At 55.5% G+C, this 18,934-nt stretch overlaps 1 protein-coding gene across 1 annotated transcript in view; it reads right to left on the bottom strand.

Annotated features, from left to right (window-relative positions):
• The window catches only part of OBSCN (obscurin, cytoskeletal calmodulin and titin-interacting RhoGEF), a 236,110-nt gene that overhangs the window by 70,043 nt on the left and 147,133 nt on the right, over positions 1 to 18,934 (bottom strand). Inside the window, 14 exon segments of the mRNA XM_070373477.1 lie at positions 195 to 458; positions 4,771 to 5,034; positions 5,390 to 5,653; positions 6,452 to 6,715; positions 7,050 to 7,313; positions 8,480 to 8,743; positions 9,050 to 9,313; positions 11,910 to 12,173; positions 15,542 to 15,805; positions 16,119 to 16,382; positions 16,490 to 16,756; positions 17,625 to 17,744; positions 17,747 to 17,890; positions 18,289 to 18,561. Coding sequence (XP_070229578.1) covers positions 195 to 458; positions 4,771 to 5,034; positions 5,390 to 5,653; positions 6,452 to 6,715; positions 7,050 to 7,313; positions 8,480 to 8,743; positions 9,050 to 9,313; positions 11,910 to 12,173; positions 15,542 to 15,805; positions 16,119 to 16,382; positions 16,490 to 16,756; positions 17,625 to 17,744; positions 17,747 to 17,890; positions 18,289 to 18,561 — 3,444 coding nt within the window.

Below are 18,934 nucleotides of genomic sequence, written 5' to 3'. Positions count from 1 at the left end.
CACTGTGACTGTGACTTTAAAAGTGCTCATCTGTACATGCACCACAGAACAGACAGCAAACGTGACACGGACAAAAATAATTATGGAAGCAAAAGGAACGGGACAGTAAGTTAGCAGGGTAGAAAGGGGAACTGAGAGCAGAGATGAAGGGCAGCTGCCCAATGCCAGTCCACGTGGTCACACGCAGTCTTTACCCCTGACGGCGAGCGTGGCTGAGGTTTTCTCCTGCCCGCACACACACGAGTACTCCCCAGCATCCTCCACGGTCAGCTCACGGATCGCCAGCTCACACACGGCTCCCTCCTGCCTTTGGATCACTCTGTCCCCGGCTCTGACGGGCTCAGGCCCCTTCCTCCACTCCACGGGGGCCGCCTTGCTCAGCTCACAGTGCAGTGTGGCTGTGGCCCCTTCTGTGGCCTCCTTGGTCTTCAGTTCTTTGATGAACCGAGCAGGCATGGCTGCAGAGAGTTAGATGGACAGAAGCCATCAACCCCCATAAAGGACTGGGGGTCTCACCTGAACATTCAGGATGGGGTAGATGCAGGATGGGTGGAGGACGTGCCATGATGCAGACCAGAGCATGTGTGACAGTGCAATCCTCTCCATATTGCTAAGTTGCAGGTTGCAAGAGCCTGGTTCCATCCAGGCCTCTTTTCTTCTCAGAGTTCATCTGTCCTACTTACACCTTTTCCTGTTGTCTAATGGCCTACTCATCTACACCCAGAGTCCAAACCATGCTCTCCCAGCTCACAACTTACACGCAACAACGCAACAGACAACTCTCCTGAGAGAATGGCCAGGAGGCACCTTCCAGCCATGACAACCAATGCCCCACTGACACCCCTCATTTGTGCTTCCCATCCCAGGTAAGGCATCAATCACGTGTTGCCCACATCTGGGCACACTGCAGGCCTTCCCTGCCTTCACCAGGTCCCACCTCATTCACCTTACACATTCCTGTCCTGACCCCACTGGACCCCACTCTCCTGACTCAGATCTCTTAGACCCCAGTGGATTCCAGCCTTGGCCTTCTAACCCTGCCCCCTAGCCCTCCAACCTGCAGTCCACTCTTCCATCCCAATTCCAGGCAGAGCACGAGCTTCACAAGTTACAGCTGATCACGGCTCATCCTGACTACACCCTGCTGTGGCCTGAATCACATCCCTCAAAAATTCATACGTTGGAGCCCTAACCCCAGGGCACAGAATGGAGATGTATCTGAAGAGGTAACTGAGGTGAACAAGCTCAATGGGGTGGAACCTAACCCAACATGACTGGTTTCCTTATAAAAAGAAGATATTATGACACAGATGCACAGAGAGGGATGACCATGTGAGGGCATGGAAAGAAGACAGCCGTCTACACGCCAAGGAGAGAGGTCTCAAGAGAAACCAGCCCTGCCACATCCTGACCTCAGACTTCCCGCTTCTAGGGCTGGGAGGAAACCATTTTCTGAGGTTTAAGCCACTACGATACTGTTAAGTCATTTAGATTTTGGTGCCAGGAGTGGGCTGCTACTGTAACAAATACCTAAAATTATGGAATTCTCTTTGGAACTGGTGATGGGTGGAAACTGGGAGAGTTCTGAGGTGCATGTTAGATAAATCTAGATCACTTGAAGAGATTTCCAGTAGAAATATGGATTCTAAAGGTGCTCCTGGTGAGGCCTCATATGGAAATGTGTTGTTGGAAACTGGAAGAAAGGCAATCCTTCTATAAAGCAGTGAAGGATTTGGCTGAATTGTGTGTCCCAGAGTTTTATGGAAGGCAGAACTTACAAGTGAACTTGGGTATTTTTAGCTGAGGTAATTCGTAAGTCAAGCATTGAAAGCAGAATGACAGCTCCTTGTTCATGGTAAAATGTAAGAGAAAAGAGTTATATTGAAGAAGGAAGTATTTAAACAAAGAGAAACCAAACATGGATACTTTAGAAATTTTTCAGCCCATTGAAATTTCAAAAAAAAGAGAGAGAGAGAGAACACCTGTTCTAGAGAGAATACTGTGTGGCTGGAAATCATCTGGTAAAGAGATTTTTAAGTGTGTCTCGGATCCAATCGGCCATCTTAGAAAAGCCAGGAACAGAAATGGAATCACTCAGGAGGCTGTGTGGAAGACTCTCTTGTCTGAAATCTTGGACTGCTGTGAATTATAAAGGAGACCAACAAGGCTTCTGAGAACTTTGTATCAGCAGAAACAATGCCAGCCATGACAATCAGACTCAGAAAGGACAGGATGGAAGATGGGATGTCTACCGGGTGGGCCAATATAGCTATGCAGCTGGGACATGTACTATCCTTCACAGTTGGGAATAACCCCAAAGGCAATTCAGAAGTCAGCAAGGCTGCCACAGCATCCATGGTCCCAGAGGGCCACCTCTGTGCAGGGCCCAGAAGACAGGGCTTTGAGCCAGAGGATCATTCTCTAATCTTGAAAATCTCACAAAATTTGTCTCTAGTAGGTGCCAGATCTCTGTGGAACCAGGGGCCTCTTTCTTCTTTCCTACTTCTTTCTTTTGCAGTGGGGACATCTACCCCATGCCTGTTTCACTGAAGTATTTTGGAAGCACACAACTTGTCTGATGTTTCAAGTTTACAACTGCAGAGGAATTCTGCCTCAGGATGAATCATACCTCCAATCTCACACACACTTGATTTAGATGAGATTTAGATTAGACTTTGGATTTAGCCTGACCCTAAAATAGGCTAAAATTTTGGGGTTTGGGGTAAATGTACTCTGCATGTCAGAACATGCATTTTTAGAGCAAGAAAACGAGTATTATGGACTGAATCATTTTGCTTTTCAGTCGCTCAGTCATGTCCAACTCTTTGCGACTCCATGAACTATAGCAGTCTTCCCTGTCCATCACCAACTCTCAGAGCTTGCTCAAACTCATGTTCATCAAGTCAGTGATGCCATCCAACCATCTCATCCTCTGTCGCCCCCTTCTCCTCCTGCCCTCAAACTCTCCCAGCATCAGGGTCTTTTCCAATGAGTCAGCTCTTCGCATCAGGTGGCCAAAGTATTGGAACTTCAGCTTCAGCATCAGTCCTTCCAATGGACATTCAGGAGTGATTTCCTTTAGGATTGACTGGTTTAATCTCCTTGCAGTTCAAGGGGCTCTCAAGAATCTCCTCCAAAATTACAGTTCAAAAGCATTAACTCTCCGGTGCTCAGCTTTCTTTATGGTCCAAATCTTTATGGACTGAATCATGTCTCCCCGCAAATTTATATACTAAAGTCTTAGTCTCAGGAACTAAGAATGTGAATTTATTTGGAAGTAAGGTTTTTGTAGAGGTAATTAGGGTAGAATGGAGTTACCAGGAGAGTGACTAATTCAATTTGACTTATAAGTATTGTTATAAGAAGAGAAGATTAGAATACAGCAGACGCAGAAGGGTGACCAGGTGCAGACAAAGAGCGAGCGTGGCTATCTACAAGCCAAAGGGGGAGGTCTCCCGCAGACACCTGGATCTTGGACTTCCAGCCTCCACGACTACGAAACAATGAATGTGTGTTGTGAGTCACCCGTATGTGGTATTCGTTACGCAGCCCAGGTTTTCTGAGACAGAGCTCTTTAGAGGCTTCACAAAAGCTCCAAGGTCAGTCAAATGCTGTCTGATTAGCGCAGCACCGGAGGGCTTGGGCTGGCCGCCACCTGCTCGCTGCACTCCCAAACACTGCGCCTCAGTCCTCGGGGCAGCTCTGTCACCCGCATGAACGGCCCCGCTGCACACCTGGGCTCCAGAGCCCACACACACCCTCAGCCTCAGCCGTGGCTGAGGGCAGCGCTCTAAACCATACTGCCTGTTTGCTGGTGCCTCCCTGAGGGTGTCCTTGCACTGGGCACCCCTGGGGTCTGTACCCACAAGGCCTAGACACAGTTGGCCAGTGTTTCTGTGAAGTGGGTTCTAACTCTGAGACAGCAGTAACACGGGGAGAGCACATCACACATGGCAGAGAGGAGTCACGAACGTGGCCACGTGCAGTCTTCACCCTGGACATCTGTGTGGCCGAGGTGCCCTCCTGCCCACACACACACCACAGAGTCCACGCCCCCCAGGTCACGGATCTCCAGCTCACACGCGGCCCCGTTCTGCCCTGGGCTCACTATGTCTGTGTATTTGAGGAGCTCAGGCCCCTTCCTCCACTCCACAGGGGCTGCCTTGCTCAGCTCACAATGCAGGGTGGCTGTGGCCCCTTCTGTGGCTTTTTTGTTCTAGAGGTGTTTTGTGAAACTGGTGGGCAGGACTGGTCACAAAGATAGACAGGCCATCACACGGGGTGAACACACAGAGAAGACACGAGGTGAAGAGAGCAGCGGGAACACAACACCCAAGAGGACACGGGCCACACACAGGCTGGGCCGAGGACACGCCGTGCCTGGGGCTGCCCCCAGCGCAGCCCTTCAGTGGACTTCCCAGGCCCCTGCCTTGGCATCCAACTGACAGGCAGGGCTGGGAGCATCAGTGACATGGACACCATGAGATTCTCTGGAGAACTGCTGGGAAGGAAGTGACAAGATGGAGCAAACAACACGGACGCCAACAGGACGAGAGAACAGCGTCAGTGCTGACACAAATGGGGGGAAGTGGATTAACTGCTGGTTTCCTGTGGTTCACACATCAGCACAGGAAGGCCAAAGAGGTTCCACAGTCTTCTGGAAACAGGCGGTGTTGAGACAGGGAGGGAACACAGAGGGAGTACGAAGGACGCCGTGAGTCAGTAACCAGACACCAAACACAGCTCTGCGTGGCCACACGCGGTCTTTACCCCTGACGGCCAGCGTGGCTGAGGTCTTCTCCTGCCCACACATGCACAAGTACTCCCCAGCATCCTCCACGGTCAGGTCACGGATCTCCAGCTCACACACGGCTCCCTCCTGCCTCAGGCTCACTCTGGCCCCGGCTCTGAGGGTCTCGGGCCCCTTCCTCCACTCCACGGGGGCCGCCTTGCTCAGCTCACAGCGCAGCTTGGCTGTGGCCCCTTCTGTGGCCTCTTCCTTCTTCAAACCTTTTGTGAACTTGGCAGGCAGGGCTGGAGATGGTCAGAAAGACACAAACACTGTCACACTTTCTGAACACAGAGTCAACAGATGTGAACAGTGCACAGAAGACATAAAACGCAACTGGACTTGGCCCACCTGCTGGGGTGCCAGCACACACTGCGACTGTGACTTTAAAAGGTCCAGCTGTACATGTGCCACGGGACAGACACGGGATAGACACGGGACAGACACGGGACAGACACGGGACATGACAGGGAGAACAGAACAATTATGGGAGGAAAAGGAGCAGGATAGTGCATTAGCGAGGTGGGAAAGGGAACTGAGAGCAGAGAGACGAAGGGTAGCCACCAAATGCCAGTCCACATGATCACACGTGGTCTTTACCCCTGACGGCCAGCGTGGCTGAGGTCTTCTCCTGCCCACACATGCACAAGTACTCCCCAGCATCCTCCACGGTCAGGTCACAGATCTCCAGCTCACACAGGGCCCCGTCCTGCCTCAGGCTCACTCTGTCCCCGGCTCTGAGGGTCTCGGGCCCCTTCCTCCACTCCACGGGGGCCGCCTTGCTCAGCTCACAGCGCAGTATGGCTGTGGCCCCTTCCACGGCTTCTTCCTTCTTCAGACCTTTTGTGAACTTGGCAGGCAGGGCTGGAAATAGAAAGACACAAACACTATAATGCTCTCTGAACCCACAGGTTAGATAGGTCCTGGACATCACAGAGAAGACACAACACCCAACTGGACACAGGTCACAGGCTGGTGCCCCAGGCTCACACACTGGACTGTGGCCCCTCAGCCTAGTCCGTTCAGTGTGCCTGGGACCCCTTCCACAGACTCCTCAGGCCTCACGTCTGCGCATCTGGTGGCAGGGCAGGAGAGGTTAGAAGGTTGGAGGACATCCGATCCTCCAGAGGTCACTGGGGGACAGGACGTGACAGGATGGACTGGAAGACGCAGATGCCAACGGGACACAGGACGGAACCGGCAGTGACACGAGGGGTGGGAAGCAGCTCAGAGGTTGGTTCCTTGTGATTCACACAACAGCCCAGGAAGGAGGAAGGAAATCCACGGAGTTATGGGAAGAAGGGGGCTTCCCCGGTGGCTCAATGGTAAAAAATAAGCCTGCCATGCAGGAGACACAGGAGACACAGGTTTGATCCCTGGGTCGGGAAGATTCCCTGGAGGAGGGCATGGCAACCCACTCCAGTATTCTTGCCTTGAGGATCACATGGACAGAGGAGCCTGCTGGGCTAAAGTCCATAAGATCACTAAAGGATCACCAAGGATCACTAACGAGACACAACTGAAGTGACTAAGCCCAGCACAGCACTGCACGTGGGGAAACGGTGATGCTGAGACGAGGAGGGAAGGTGGGGTGAGTGCAAGATGCCTGAGTCAGTAACTGGACACCAAACCCAGCTCTGCTTGGCCACACGTGGTCTTTACCCCTGATGGCGAGCGTGGCTGAGGTCTTCTCCTGCCCGCACACGCAGGAGTACTCCCCAGCATCCTCCACGGTCAGCTCACGGATCTCCAGCTCACACAGGGCTCCCTCCTGCCTCAGGCTCACTCTGTCCCCGGCTCTGAGGGTCTCGGGCCCCTTCCTCCACTCCACGGCGGCTGCCTTGCTCAGCTCACAGAGCAGCTTGGCTGTGGCCCCTTCCACGGCCTCTTCCTTCTTTAGACCCTTGATGAACTTAGCAGGCAGGGCTGGAGGTGGTCAGAAAGACACAAACACTATCACACTTTCTGAACACACACATTCAACAGGATGTGAACAGTGCACAGAAGACATAAAACCCAACTGGACCTGGCCCACCTGCTGTGGTGCCAGCACACACAGCGACTGTGACTTTAAAAGGTCCAGCTGTACATGTGCCACGGAACAGACACAGAACAGACACAGGACATGACAGGGAGAACAGAACAATCATGGGAGGAAAAGCAGCACAATAGTGAGTCAGCAAGGTAGGAAAGGGAACTGAGAGCAGAGACAAAGGGCAGACGCCAAATGCCAGTCCATGTGGTCACACGTGGTCTTTACCCCTGACGGCGAGCGTGGCTGAGGTCTTCTCCTGCCCGCACACGCAGGAGTACTCCCCAGCATCCTCCACGGTCAGCCCATGGATCTCCAGCTCACACACGGCTCCCTCCTGCCTCAGGCTCACTCTGGCCCCGGCTCTGAGGGTCTCGGGCCCCTTCCTCCACTCCACAGGGGCCGCCTTGCTCAGCTCACAGCGCAGTATGGCTGTGGCCCCTTCCACAGCCTCTTCCTTTTTCAGACCTTTTGTGAACTTGGCAGGCAGGGCTGGAGGTGGTCAGAAAGACACAAGCATATCACGCGTCCTGAACTCACAGAAGCAACAGGATACAGAGAGTACACAAGAGACACAAAACCCAACTGGACCTGGCCCACCTGCTGGGGTGCCAGCACACACTGTGACTATTGCTTTAAAAGGTCCAGCGGTACATGTGCCACGGAACAGACACGGGACAGACACAGGACATGACAGGGAGAACGGAATAATCATGGAAAGATAAGGAGCAGACTAGTGAGTCAGCAAGGTAGAAACGGGAACTGAGAGCAGAGAAATGATTACGTTGTTCTTCAGTGATTAAATTGTGTCCAACTCTTTGCACTCGCGTGGACTGCAGCATGCCAGGTAGCCCTGTCCTTCCCCATCTCCTGGAGATTTCTCAAATTCATGTCCATTGAGTGGGTGAGGCCATCCAACCATCTCATCCTCTGTCATCCCTCTCTCCTCCTGCCTTTCATATTTCCCACATCAGGGTCTTTTCCAACGAGTCTGCTCTTTGCATCAGGTGGCCAAAGTGCTGGAGCCTCAGATGAGCAGCCACCAAACGCCAGTCCATGTGGTCACATGCAGTCCTCATCCCTGACAACGAGCCTGGCCAAAGACCTCTCCTGCCCACACACTCTCCCCTGCAACCATTATAGCCGAGCCATGATCTCCAGCTCACACGCTGCCCCGTCCTGCCCCAGGCAGTCTTATTTCCATCTCAAGGGCTTCGGTCCAATCCTCCAGTCCTCGTGGACCATCTTGCTCAGCTCACAGCACAGTATGGCCGTGCTCCCTTCCGTGGCCTCTGCATGGTTCAGACCCTTTGTGAGCTTGGCAGGCAGGGCTGAGGAGGGCTACGAAGTCCCTGAGAACATCAGACTCTCAGGGTAACTCGCTCCAGGACACAAAACCCCACAAACTGCAAAAGACCACAGCACGAACAAGTAAAGAGATGCACAGATGGTGAGGGAGGCAAATGTCTCGGAGGGAACAGCGGACACAGCACTGGACACTGACATCTACTGAACGAGGAACCCGGAGCCAACAGACATCTGCAGGGACCCAGGTGCAAAGATTCAAAAAGGCACAGAATCCTACAGTGGAGCCAGTGACACAGAGACCACACGCAAACACGAAGCCACAGGTCCCTGGGGCCTCTCACGGTCTTTACCCCTGACGGTGAGCGTGGCTGAGGTCCTTTCCTGCCCGCACACGCAGGAGTACTCCCCAGCATCCTCCACGGTCAGCTCACGGATCTCCATCTCACACACGACTCCCTCCTGCCTCAGGCTCACTCTGTCCCCGGCTCTGAGGGTCTCAGGCCCCTTCCTCCACTCCACGGCGGCTGCCTTGCTCAGCTCACAGAGCAGCTTGGCTGTGGCCCGTTCCAAGGCCTCTTCCTTCTTTAGACCCTTGATGAACTTAGCAGGCAGGGCTGGAGGTGGTCAGAAAGACACAAACACTATCACACTTTCTGAACACACAGAGTCAACAGGATGTGAACAATGCACAGAAGACACAAAACCCAACTGGACCTGGCCCACCTGCTGGGGTGCCAGCACACACAGCGACTGTGACTTTAAAAGGTCCAGCTGTACATGTGCCACGGAACAGACACGGGACAGACACGTGGGAGGAAAAGGAGCAGACTAGTGAGTCAGCAAGGTAGAAACGGGAACTGAGAGCAGAGACAAAGGGCAGACGCCAAATGCCAGTCCATGTGGTCACACGTGGTCTTTACCCCTGACGGCGAGCGTGGCTGAGGTCCTCTCCTGCCCGCACATGCAGGAGTACTCCCCAGCATCCTCCACGGTCAGCTCACGGATCTCCAGCTCACACACGGCCCCGTCCTGCCTCAGGCTCACTCTGTCCCCGGCTCTGAGGGTCTCGGGCCCCTTCCTCCACTCCACGGGGGCTGCCTTGCTCAGCTCACAGCGCAGCTTGGCTGTGGCCCCTTCCACGGCCTCTTCCTTCTTTAGACCCTTCATGAACTTGGCAGGCAGGGCTGGAGGTGGTCAGAAAGACACAAGCATATCACGTGTCCTGAACTCACAGAAGCAACAGGATACAGAGAGTACACAGAGACACAAAACCCAACTGGACCTGGCCCACCTGCTGGGGTGCCAGCACACACTGTGACTGTGACTTTAAAAGGTCCAGCGGTACATGTGCCACGGAACAGACACGGGACATGACAGGGAGAACGGAATAATCATGGAAAGATAAGGAGCAGACTAGTGAGTCAGCAAGGTAGAAACGGGAACTGAGAGCAGAGAGATGATTCTGTTGTTGTTCAGTGATTAAATTGTGTCCAACTCTTTGGAACCCCGTGGACCGCAGCATGCCAGGCAGCCCTGTCCTTCCCCATCTCCTGGAGTTTTCTCAAAATCATATCCATTGAGTGGGTGAGGCCATCCAACCATCTCGTCCCCTGTCATCCCTCTCTCCTCCTGCCTTTCATATTTCCCACATCAGGGTCTTTTCCGAGTCCGCTCTTTGCATCAGGTGGCCAAAGTGCTGGAGCCTCAGATGAGCAGCCACCAAACGCCAGTCCATGTGGTCACATGCAGTCCTCATCCCTGACAACGAGCCTGGCCAAAGACCTCTCCTGCCCACACACTCTCCCCTGCAACCATTATAGGCGAGCCATGATCTCTAGCTCACACGCTGCCCCGTCCTGACCCAGGCACAGTCTTATTTCCATCTCAAGGGCTTCGGTCCAATCCTCCAGTCCTCATGGACAGTCCTCATGTACCATCTTGCTCAGCTCACAGCACAGTATGGCCGTGCTCCCTTCCGTGGCCTCTGCATGGTTCAGACCCTTTGTAGGCTTGGCAGGCAGGGCTGAGGAGGGCTACGAAGTCCCTGAGAACATCAGACTCTCAGGGTAACTCGCTCCAGGACACAAAACCCCACAAACTGCAAAAGACCACAGCACGAACAAGTAAAGAGATGCACAGATGGTGAGGGAGGCAAATGTCCCAGAGGGAACAGAGGACACAGCACTGGACACTGCCATCTACTGAACGAGGAACCTGGAGCCAACAGACATCTGCAGGGACCCAGGTGCAAAGATTCAAAAAGGCACAGAATCCTACAGTGGAGCCAGTGACACAGAGACCACACGCAAACACGAAGCCACAGGTCCCTGGGGCCTCTCACGGTCTTTACCCCTGACGGTGAGCGTGGCTGAGGTCCTCTCCTGCCCGCACACGCAGGAGTACTCCCCAGCATCCTCCACGGTCAGATCACGGATCTCCAGCTCACACACGGCTCCCTCCTGCTTCAGGCTCACTCTGTCCCTGGCTCTGAGGGTGTCGGGCCCCTTCCTCCACTCCACGGGGGCTGCCTTGCTCAGCTCACAGCGCAGCTTGGCTGTGGCCCCTTCTACGGCCTCTTCCTTCTTTAGACCCTTCATGAACTTGGCAGGCAGGGCTGGAGGTGGTCAGAAAGACACAAGCATATCACGCGTCCTGAACTCACAGAAGCAACAGGATACAGAGAGTACACAAGAGACACAAAACCCAACTGGACCTGGCCCACCTGCTGGGGTGCCAGCACACACTGTGACTGTGACTTTAAAAGGTCCAGCGGTACATGTGCCACGGAACAGACACGGGACAGACACAGGACATGACAGGGAGAACGGAATAATCATGGAAAGATAAGGAGCAGACTAGTGAGTCAGCAAGGTAAAAACGGGAACTGAGAGCAGAGAGACGCTTATGTTGTTCTTCAGTGATTAAATTGTGTCCAACTCTTTGCACTCGCGTGGACTGCAGCATGCCAGGCAGCCCTGTCCTTCCCCATCTCCTGGAGTTTTCTCAAATTCATGTCCATTGAGTGGGTGAGGCCATCCAACCATCTCATCCTCTGTCATCCCTCTCTCCTCCTGCCTTTCATATTTCCCACATCAGGGTCTTTTCCAACGAGTCTGCTCTTTGCATCAGGTGGCCAAAGTGCTGGAGCCTCAGATGAGCAGCCACCAAATGCCAGTCCATGTGGTCACATGCAGTCCTCACTCCTGACAATGAGCCTGGCCAAAGACCTCTCCTGCCCACACACACTCCCCTGCAACCATTATAGGCGAGCCATGATCTCTAGCTCACACGCTGCCCCGTCCTGCCCCAGGCAGTCTTATTTCCATCTCAAGGGCTTCGGTCCAATCCTCCAGTCCTCGTGGACCATCTTGCTCAGCTCACAGCACAGTATGGCCGTGCTCCCTTCCGTGGCCTCTGCATGGTTCAGACCCTTTGTGAGCTTGGCAGGCAGGGCTGAGGAGGGCTACGAAGTCCCTGAGAACATCAGACTCTCAGGGTAACTCGCTCCAGGACACAAAACCCCACAAACTGCAAAAGACCACAGCACGAACAAGTAAAGAGATGCACAGATGGTGAGGGAGGCAAATGTCCCGGAGGGAACAGCGGACACAGCACTGGACACTGCCATCTACTGAACGAGGAACCTGGAGCCAACAGACATCTGCAGGGACCCAGGTGCAAAGATTCAAAAAGGCACAGAATCCTACAGTGGAGCCAGTGACACAGAGACCACACGCAAACACGAAGCCACAGGTCCCTGGGGCCTCTCACGGTCTTTACCCCTGACGGTGAGCGTGGCTGAAGTCCTCTCCTGCCCGCACACGCAGGAGTACTCCCCAGCATCCTCCACAGTCAGGCCACGGATCTCCAGCTCACACACGGCTCCCTCCTGCTTCAGGCTCACTCTGGCCCCGGCTCTGAGGGTCTCGGGCCCCTTCTTCCACTCCACGGGGGCCGCCTTGCTCAGCTCACAGCGCAGCGTGACCGTGGTCCCTTCTGTGGCCTCCTCCTTCCTCAGGCCCTTTGCGAACTTGGTGGGCAGGGCTGGGCAGGGTCAGAGTGACAAGGGAAACATCAGACTCTCTGGAAAATGTAGAGGGATCAGAATGTGGACACTTGACAATGCAACAGTCACACGTTGGAGCAAATGAGGAATAAAAGCCTAGACCCGTAGACATATGGGCAGATGGCAGTGCTTGGGGAGGGGCAGTGTGTGCAGAGCACAGACAAACCAGCAAGGAAACAGAGTCCTCAGGGAGGACCTCATGGCATGGACAGCACATGGAAATGGCCACAGTGCCCGCAGAAAGTGATGATAAATTGGAACGGATGTCCTCCAGCATCTTCCATGGCCCAGCTTACACCACACCATGGCCATGGCCCCCTCCAGGCTTCATTCTTTAGTGACTTTATGATCTTGAGGGGTATAGCTGGGAACGGAGACACAAAGAGAGCTATCTAAACTATCCCACGTGTCTACCCCAGGATACCCGCCTTGTCAGCTCCTACTGCTGCTGGGGCCAGAGCCCGGGGCTGACAGGGCCTGGAGCACCACGGCCAGAAGGGGAGCACAGCCACCCCACTCCTGCCCTGTCGCCCTGGAGTAGGTGTCCCTGGGATCTGCACGTTCTGAGAAGCCACTCTCTTGGACTGCTTGTAGCTGGTCAGCTTGAGCGCTCTGCAGGCGTGCTCAGTCGCTTCAGTCGTGTTCGACTGTTTGCGACCCCATGGACTATGGCCCGCTGGGCTCCTTGTCCATGGCATTTCCAAGGGAAGAATACTGGAGTGGGTGGGATCAAACCTGAGTCTCATGTCTCCAGCACTGGCAGGCAGATTCTTTACCACGAGCGCCATTGGGCTCTCTGGTCCTCGGCCCTTGGCGGTGCTTCCTCCCTGCAGTGGAAGCTGCTCCTGACTGTGTGACAGCCTCCGAGCCCACACCCCTTGTGGTCTCCTGGTGAGTCTGAACAGCGTGGGTACCAGCGTCTCTGTGCTAGAGATGCTATGCTTCACTCACGAAGTTCATCCATGAAGATGGCATCGTGGCCTGACCTCTCCCCAGAGATCTGAGCATGTGTGTTCACAACGGCCCTGCCAGCCTCTGGATCCTCTTCTTTACTGTCCCACCTTGTCTCATGAGTACAGCCCAACAGGGCCCACGATGTGAGGCCTCTGAGCACCTGCAGAGCTGTCCCTGTTGCTCTGGGAGGTCACGTCACACCTTGACAGAACCCCTCCTGTGGCCGCTGTCTACAGTCAGCTCACCCACCACAGATGCCAGACACTGACCCCAGTCCAGCATGGGTGCCCAGCTGCCCTCCTGGACCTGGCTCTGCTCCCCAGTGTAGCTTCCCGTCCCTGCTTCCTCTGCCCGCCGTGGTCAAGCACTGTCCACACCTAGTTCTCCTGCACTCCACTCTCCACCCAGACCTCACCTCCTGGCTTACCTCCACCTCACCCTCCACAGCAGCCAACTCTCACTCTCACTTCACTTTTGCTTCAAACGCCGCCGCACCTCCACACCGAGGTGTCACCTCCACATCACCTCCACATCACCTCCAGCACGTCTCCACCTCCCCCACACCCCGAGCTCACTTCCCATAACAACCAGACGCTGGACGGAAGCCCCGAGGCCCTCCCATCACGCTCGCTCACAGACTACCCTCTCACCACCCCTTCAACATCTCACCCTCAAGGGCCATGCTCTCATCTACTTCCCAGCTTCTCTCCTGTCACGCTCCCTCGAGAGGGGACTATAATTCTGTTCTCTCCCTATGTGGCTGCCCGCCTCCTCTTTCTCAGACACGAGCCCCTGAGGAGAGTGAGGACCTCAACCTCTGCTCGTTATCTGAGGTGGGCCTCAGAGAAGGGAGGGAGACTGTGGAGACTCCTGCCGCAAGAATGTGGGAGATGTGCAGAGACATGAAGGACTGCAGACAGACAGGGCAGAGCTGGAGGACACGCTAAAGCCCGCAGACACGAAGCCGCTGCTCCACAGGCCACACGCGGTCTTTACCCCTGACGGCGAGCGTGGCTGAGGTCTTCTCCTGCCCACACGTGCACGAGTACTCCCCAGCATCCTCCACGGTCAGGTCACGGATCTCCAGCTCACACACGGCTCCCTCCTGCCTCAGGCTCACTCTGTCCCCGGCTCTGAGGGTCTCGGCCCCTTCCTCCACTCCACAGGGGCCGCCTTGCTCAGCTCACAGCACAGCGTGACTGTGGCCCCTTCCGTGGCCTCTTCCTTCTTCAGACCTTTTGTGAAGCTGGCAGGCAGGGCTGGAGATGGTCAGAAAGACACAAACACTATCACACTTTCTGAACACACAGAAGCAACAGGATGTGAACAGTGCACAGAAGACATAAAACCCAACTGGACCTGGCCCACCTGCTGGGGTGCCAGCACACACTGCGACTGTGACCTTAAAAGGTCCAGCGGTACATGTGCCACGGAACAGACACCGGACATGACAGGGAGAACGGAATAATCATGGAAAGAAAAGGAGCAGGATAGTGAGTCAGCAAGGTAGGAAAGGGAACTGAGACCAGAGAGATGAAGGGCAGCCGCCAAATGCCAGTCCATGTGGTCACACGTGGTCTTTACCCCTGACGGCGAGTGTGGCTGAGGTCTTCTCCTGCCTGCACACACATGAATATTCTCCAGCATCCTCCACGGTCAGCTCACGGATCTCCAGCTCACACACGGCTCCCTCCTGCCTCAGGCTCACTCTGGCCCCGGCTCTGAGGGTCTCGGGCCCCTTCCTCCACTCCACGGGGGCCGCCTTGCTCAGCTCACAGCGCAGTATGGCTGTGGCCCCTTCCACGGCCTCTTCCTTCTTCAGACCCTTTGTGAACTTGGCAGGCAGGGCTGGAAATAGAAAGACACAAACACTATAATGCTCTCTGAACCCACAGGTTAGATAGGTCCTGGACATCACAGAAAAGACGCAACACCCAACTGGACACAGGTCACAGGCTGGTGCCCCAGGCTCACACACTGGACTGTGGCCCCTCAGCCCAGTCCGTTCAGCGTGCCTGGGACCCCTTCCACAGACTCCTCAGGCCTCGCGTCTGCGCATCTGGTGGCAGGGCAGGAGAGGTTAGAAGGTTGGAGGACATCCGATCCTCCCGAGGTCACTGGGGGACAGGACGTGACAGGATGGACTGGAAGATGCAGACGCCAACGGGACACAGGACAGAACCGGCAGTGACACGAGGGGTGGGAAGCAGCTTAGAGGCGTGTTTCTCGTGGTTCACACAACAGCCCAGGAAGGAGGAAGGAAATCCACGAAGTTATGGGAAGAGGGTAAGGCTGAGATGAGGAGGGAAGGTGGGATGAATGCAGGGAGATGCCATGAAGTTAATAACTGGACACCAAAACTCAGCTCTGCTTGGCCACACATAGTCCTTACCCCTGATGGTGAGTGTGGCCGAGGTCCTCTCCTGCCCGCACACACACAAATACTCCCCAGCATCCTCCACGGTCAGGTCACGGATCTCCAGCTCACACACGGCTCCCTCCTGCCTCAGGCTCACTCTGTCCCCGGCTCTGAGGGTCTCGGGCCCCTTCCTCCACTCCACGGGGGCCGCCTTGCTCAGCTCACAGTGCAGCGTGACTGTGGTCCCTTCTGTGGCCTCCTTGCTTCTCAGTCTTCTTGTGAACTCAGCAGGCAAAGCTGAGGACAGAGAGACACGAATATCAGAGTCTTGGGAGAACTCTGAAGGCAGGATGTGACAAGACAGAGAAAAAGGCATAAGCTCCCACAGGACACAGGACAGAACCTGCAGTGACCCGAGAGGTGGGAAGCAGCTCAGAGGCTGGTTTCTTGTGGTCCATACAACAGCCCAGGGAGGAGGAAGGAGTTCTGGGGAGTTATGGGAAGAGGGTGACGCTGAGACGAGGAGGGAAGGTGGGATGAGTGCAGGGAGACGACACGAAGTCAGTGACGACACCAAACCCAGCTCCGCCTGGCCACATGCGGTCTTTACCCCTGACGGTGAGCGTGGCTGAGGTCTTCTCCTGCCCACACACACATGAATATTCTCCAGCATCCTCGGCGGTCAGCTCACGGATCTCCAGCTCACACACGGCCCCGTCCTGCCTCAGGCTCACTCTGTCCCCGGCTCTGAGGGTTTCGGGCCCCTTCTTCCACTCCACGGGGGCTTCCTTGCTGAGCTCACAGCGGAATGTGGCTGTGGTCCCTTCCGTGACCTCCTTGCTTCTCAGTCTTCCTATGAACTCAGCAGGCAGAGCTGCAACAAGGTCCAATGGACACATCACCTTCATCCTCCCCCGAAGGATGAAAGGGGTGGTGTGGGACTGCGGAGTGTCACGTGGGCAGGGTGGCTGAGATGCTTACCCTTGACGGTGAGCCTGGCCGACGTCCTCTGGTCCCCGAAACTGCAGAAGTACTGCCCGCTGTCCTGAGGCCGCAGGTCTCGGACCACCAGCTCCAGCACAGTCCCGTCCTGACGCAAGCTGTACTTGCCTCCAGGCTGCAGGAGCTCATCCCCACGCCGCCACTCCACAGGCCTGACCACAGACGACAGCACGCAGCGCAGCGTGGCAGCGCCCCCCTCCAGCACCTCCAGGTCCTTCAGGCCCTCTCGGAATTGCACTGGCCGAGCTGCGGACGGGCATGAGCTCCGTCAGCACAGCCCGCACGGCTGAGGATGGTGGAGGGCAGCAACCGGCAGAGGCAGGCAGGCCCACCTCGCTGTCTGCACTGGGGGCTGGGGATGGGGCCCCGAGAACGCTGCCTGTCCAGGAGGGTGAGCCGAACAGCATGGAGCAGAGAAGGGTGGGGCATTATGGGGTACATTTAATGCCCCGAATTCACCTGTTGGCGCCCTAACCCTCAGGACCAAAGAATGGAGCCATATTTGGAGATAGGGGTCTTGAAAGAGATGATTGAGTTAAATGAGGTCAGTAGAATGGGTCTTACTCCCATATTATCGGTGTCCTTACAAGCAATGGAAATAAGCACAGAGACACACATAGAGGGATGACCAGGTGAAGACACAGGGAAAAGATGGCCATCGATATGCCAAGCAGAAAGGCCTCAAGGAAACCAGGCCTGCAACACCTTGATCTCAGACTTCTGGTCTCCAAACCTAGGAGACAACAAATGTCTGTCTTTTAAGCCACCCAGTCTGTGATATTTGGTAGCCAGGCCAAGCCAACTGAGATGGAGATGAGCCAAGTCAAGAGAAGGCAGACATGGCAGTGTAAGCACACAAGAGAGTCAGCAATGAAGTTAAAAAAAAGAGAAAAAAAGACTGCTGGTCAGAAGACCAAGAGAGGGTGAGAGAGACTTTCAGGAGCAGAAGAAACCCAGAGACAGGGCAGACAGCAGGCAGAGTGAGATGGATGAACTGCTGAAGATACAGGTGGACGGAAGGAGCCTTAGGACACCCCACACCCACACAAAGAGGACAGAGCGTGTCCTGGAGTCCCCCTTGCCCCGAGCCCAGCGCCCCTCTCCCGGGGCTCACCGTGGACCCTGACAATGGAGCTGCTCCAGGCGCCCGCAGCCTCACACTTGTAGCGCCCGCTGTCCTGCAGGGTGGTCTCAGTGATGACCAGCTGGGCCCGGCGGCCCTCATAGGTCAGCGGCACCGGGCCGATGGCCGCAGGGGCTTCCCATCCTTGGTCCAGCACACAGGGCTGTCTGAGACGGAAGTCTCACAGACCAGGGTCAGATCCTCCCCCTCCGTGACTGTGGCATCCGTGAGCCCCTGGGAGAAAACACTTGGCTTCTCTGCAGAGAGAGAGGGATGCATAAGACTGTTGGGGGCTCCTGCAGGAGAAGCCCCAGGTCTTGCTACACACCAGCAACACTCCTAGTCAGTGCCCACCCGCCCCTACGCCCCCATTCTGGGCTGCAGAGAGGACTGCTGGGAGAACAGGATGGGCTCTGTGTGGCCCGCCCCACACTGACCTTGGGTTCACCTCTGCATACCATGGACAACATGTCTTCAGACAGCACCACTCAGCCCTGGGATCCAAGGCTCCAGCCCAAGGGAAGCCTACGGTGCCTTCCTTCTCTGGGAGCCCCAGGGCCTCACCCAGGAGATGGCCAAGCCACTGCCCTGAGGTTGCACGCTCAGCCGTACGGACTGGTCCCCACCATGCACTGGGCCTGGCCCTGCAACCTACCTGTGACCTGCAAGGCAGCTGAGGTTCTCTGGTCACCTGCCTCAAAATGGACGGTGCCCGAGTCCTTGAGCGCCAGCTGCCGCAGGGTGAGCACGTGGTACCCGCCGGGCTGAGCCTCAATCTCATTGAGTTCATTGGCAGACAGGGGCGTTTTGTCCAAGAACCAGTGGACAGGCTTGTAGTCGGCAGGGGAGATACGGCAGCAGAAGGTGGCCGAGGAGCCCTCCTGCACCTCCACGTCCTCCAAGTCCTCTATGATGAGCACTTTCTGGCCTGCAGAGACACAGACAGGCATGTCAGGGACCCCTGGACTGCTGCCAAGGGAAACGGGGTGCTCCCCAAGGCCGGATCTGGGGTAGGCTCTCAGCAGGGAGCGAGCAAATGACTCTAACAAAAAGACATTAAGTCAGTCTGAGCTGAACGGCCCAAAAGCATTTGTTTTAGGCCCAGCAGTGAGCCCTCAATCCACCTTTTGGGGCTTTCTGCAGAGCACACATGCTGACCCACAGCACAGCCCCTCCATCAAGCTGTGCTCCGTAACGTCTACACCCGTGGTCCCTGCCATAGAAATCACTTAATGCCATTCAATTTTGTATTAACAGATGTGTGGGGGGAAAAAAGAGCCATGCGGCTACGATAACATTTA

This window comes from Bos mutus, chromosome 7, assembly GCF_027580195.1.
Source record: "Bos mutus isolate GX-2022 chromosome 7, NWIPB_WYAK_1.1, whole genome shotgun sequence".
Taxonomy (NCBI): domain Eukaryota; kingdom Metazoa; phylum Chordata; class Mammalia; order Artiodactyla; family Bovidae; genus Bos; species Bos mutus.
Note: the sequence above shows the minus strand (reverse complement) of the source record. Positions and strands in the feature narration are given on the sequence as shown.